This window comes from Terrapene carolina, unplaced genomic scaffold (genome assembly GCF_002925995.2).
Source record: "Terrapene carolina triunguis isolate 2854851 unplaced genomic scaffold, T_m_triunguis-2.0 Scaffold351, whole genome shotgun sequence".
In the NCBI taxonomy this organism is placed as follows: Eukaryota; Metazoa; Chordata; order Testudines; family Emydidae; genus Terrapene; species Terrapene triunguis.
The window spans coordinates 6,637-10,328 of NW_020664702.1; the positions used below are offsets into that span (position 1 = coordinate 6,637).

The following is a 3,692-nucleotide window of genomic DNA, read 5'->3' on the forward strand; positions in this document are numbered from 1 at the left end:
AACCACTTAAATCCTACTTTCTGTATTTAATAAAATCACTTTTTACTTATTAATTAACTCAGAGTATGTATTAATACCTGGGGGAGCAAACAACTGTGCATATCTCTCTATCAGTGTTATAGAGAGCAAACAATTTATGAGTTTACCCTGCATAAGCTTTATGCAGGGTAAAACGGATTTATCTGGGAGTTGGGCATCTGAGTGCTAAAGACAAGCACACTTCTGTGAGCTGTTTTCAAGTAAACCTGCAGCTTTGGGGCACGTGGTTCAGATCCTGGGTCTGTGTTGGAGCAGACGGAAGTGTCTGGCTCAGCAAGACAGGGTGCTGGGGTCCTGAGCTGGCAGGGAAAACAGGGATAGAAGTAGTCTTGGCACATTGGGTGGCAGCTCCCAAGGGGGTTTCTGTGATCCAACCCATCACACCCTCCCAGCTCCGGGGCTGCGGCAGGGAGAGAGGACTCCGCCAGCCCAGGGGCTGGGGCGGAGAGAGGCATTTCTCCCATGGCTCCAGCCCCAGAGCTGCTGTGGCGGAGAGAGGCACCACTCCCCTGGCCCCAGTCCTGGATCTGCAGTGGCAGGGAGAAGACTGGGGGGAGTCCTTTCTCCCCACTTCAGCTCTGGGGCAGCCTGCACCCCAAACACCTCATCCCCAGCCCCAGTTGGAGCCCTCACCACCCTGCACCCCAACCCACTGCCCCAGCCCCGAGCCCCCTCCCACACCCTGAACCCCTCATCCCCCCCTCCATCCCAGAGCCCACTCCCCCAGTCAGAGCCCTCACCCCCTGCACCCCAGCCCTAAGCCCCCTCCCACACTCCGAACCCTTCGGCCCCACCCCTGCCACACATCGCCTCCATGTTGGTGCACATAACAAAATTCATTCCGCACATGGATGGGAAAAATTAGAGGGAACATTGTCCCACACCAGAGTGAAGTGAAGGCAGGGGCCTGCCACTTGAAAGTAATGTATTGAGGGGACTGGAAAAGGGTCTCAGAAGGAGTTTATGATTTATACAGGGTAAAACGGATTTATTTGGGTTTAGACCCAATTGGGAGTTGGGCATCTGAGTGTTAAAGATAAGAACACGTCTGTTAGCTGCTTTCAGGTAAGCCTACAGCTGTTAGGGGACGTGATTCAGACCTGGGTCTGGGTTTGCAGCAGGCTAGCAAGTCTGGCTCAAACCAGTCAGGGCACTGGAGTCCTAAGCTGACAGGGCAGGAAAGCAGGAGCAGAGGTAGTCTTGGCACATCAGGTGGCAGCTCCCAAGGGGGGTTCTGTGATCTAACCCGTCACAGCTACATCAATAGTTTCCCAGACAGGAAAAAGAATTCACTTGAAACAGCTAACCCTGCAGGGGTTGTATGTGCTCTTGTTAGGGCAGACACAGCCAGCAAGCACATCCTAAAGTTTCCTGGAGATTACATAAAAGCATGTCCTGGAGATTATGGTTTTGTTCACTTTTGCTGAGACTCTTAATCATTTCTAAAAGGAAGCTGTCGTCTATGCATCCACATCCCCAAACCAGAGAAACTTTTGAATTAATGGATCTGAGCAGAGACAAATGAATTTTCATATACAGTAAATCTTTCACTAGCCCTTTTCATCCCAGAGGCTATAAATGGTACATAAAAGGACCAGTTCACCCACCACTGAAGTGCAGACATCTCTGAGGTGGAATGCAGCAGCAGTTTAACGGTGCTAATATTGTGCAACATCCCAACACACTACAATGTCTCCAACTGAAATTACAGGGCGAAGGTAAAGAGAGAGAGAGAGCGAGAGAGAGTGTCACTCTCCTCCAGCGCTATCACAACTTGTGCAGAGAATTCTACTGGACTTGGGAGTGGAATGTTGCCCTCTGGATTCTAGAGCCAGAGCAAAGCCACACCAGATACAGGAGAACCTCGCAGTTAGGGACACCTCAGGTGTCCGTCTGTAACTCTGAAGAGGAAGTTAGGGACATCAGCGGGGGGGGGGGGGGGGGGGGGGGGCTGCAGCCCCAGGGGGGGTGGGGGTCGGGGGAGTCAGAGTGGGGGCGGGAGAGTCGGAAGCTTCTGACCCTGGGCGGAGCGCACAGGGCTTCTGCCCAGCAGAAGCGCCAGTGCTCAGGGCTTTAGACCGAGGGAGGTGCCGCCCCTAAAGCTCTGAGCCCCGCTGCTCCCGAGGGTCAGAAGCCCTGAGTCCCCCCAGCCCTGATTCCCCCACCCTGCGGCTGCGGCCTCAACCCCCTTGGCTGAAGCCCTGAGCCCCAGGCAGTACGGTATTTGCGGGGGTATTTTTTGTTGTTGTTGTTCTGCGCTGCTGCCTGCCTGATTTATTGAGGACTTCCGGTTCCAGAGGGTGTCCGGTTGACCGGTAAGTCCACCACTCTGATGTTCCTATCTTTGAGGTTCTGCTGTAATCAGAGAGCGTTAGAGCCCCTCCTCCCCTAGTGGACTGACTGCTACTGACATGCCCCAGCATGTAAAATAACCCCTCCAGCCCACACCTGCTGGATTAAGGAACCACCAGCCTGCACCAGCTCTGTTCCCCAGCACGCTGTGCTTAGGGTGACCGGATGTCCCGATTTTATAGGGACAGTTCTGATATCCAGGGTTTTGTCTTATATAGACACCAATTACCCCCCACCCCATCCCAGTTTTTCACATTTGCTATCTGGTCACCTTAGCTGTGCTCTCCAGCCCCTCTGGCACTGACCTGGGTAAAGGAGCGGTGCGGGTTGTGGAAATCGATCTGCAGCATGGTCCCAATGAATGGCAGAGAGGTCGGCCCTGGTGGGTAGCGACTCCAGCTCTTCCTGCGCTTCAGGAAATCAAATAGCAGAGCGAAGACTGTGAGGGCTATGCCCAGTGCTGGGAGGTTGTTCCCGCAGGATCGAAGCTGGGACCAGAGCCACAGGAGCAGCTCCATGATCTCTCTTCCCTTTGCCTCCCCCCACGTGTTTTTAACTCTCACCCCTGCCTCTTTTTCCTGCTCCTGTTCTCTCACTCTTTGCTATTTCTGTCTCCCTAGTTTCCTCCACCCGTTCTCTCTCTCTCTCTCTGTTTATTTCTCAGACACCCGCCCCTCTCTTGATAATGTCACAGCTTGGAGCTGCCTGGCCAGAATTTCTCTATAGTCCCTCCTCTGCCTAGATAATACAAACTCGCAGGGGAGTGGTAAGGAAGGGTGGCCCAGCCCTTGCAAAAGGGAAAGGGCATAACTCCATTTCCAGCATCTGTGGTATGTAACACAGTGGTTCTCAAACTTTTGTACTGGTGACCCCTTTCACATAGCAAGCCTCTGAGTGCGACCCCCCTTATAAATTAAAAACACTTTTAAAATATATTTAACACCATTATAAATGCTGGATGCAAAGCGGGGTTTGGGGTGCAGACTGACAACTCGCAACCCCCCATAATAACCTTGTGACCCCTTGAGGGGTCCCGACCCCCAGTTTGAGAACCCGTGATGGAACATGAGGGGAAAGGCACCTCCTGATGCCAACTGGCAGAGGTGCACAGAGTTTGACAGGAATCCCCCCTAAATAATGTATAATAATAATGATGTATAATAATTCACTAACAGGTGGCATGTGAAGATTGGTGTAATGTGCATTGTGGCATCTGATTCTTTGGTATCCTACCTTTGAACTGATGTTGTTTGATGTGGTTAGGATTAAAATCTCATGTCTGCTTACCAAATCTCATGTCT

The 3,692-nt window shown here is 52.2% G+C and overlaps 1 protein-coding gene across 1 annotated transcript in view; it reads right to left on the minus strand.

Moving 5' to 3' along the window:
* LOC113407764 (cytochrome P450 2D14-like) overlaps positions 1–3,002 on the minus strand; it is a gene marked incomplete at its 3' end in the record, with an annotated part of 9,634 nt that extends 6,632 nt beyond the window's left edge. The window contains exon 1 of the mRNA XM_026657833.1: positions 2,697–3,002. Within this exon, the coding sequence (XP_026513618.1) occupies positions 2,697–2,909 (213 nt within the window). The remainder of the gene's footprint in view (positions 1–2,696) is intronic.
* Positions 3,003–3,692: the final 690 nt, after the last annotated feature.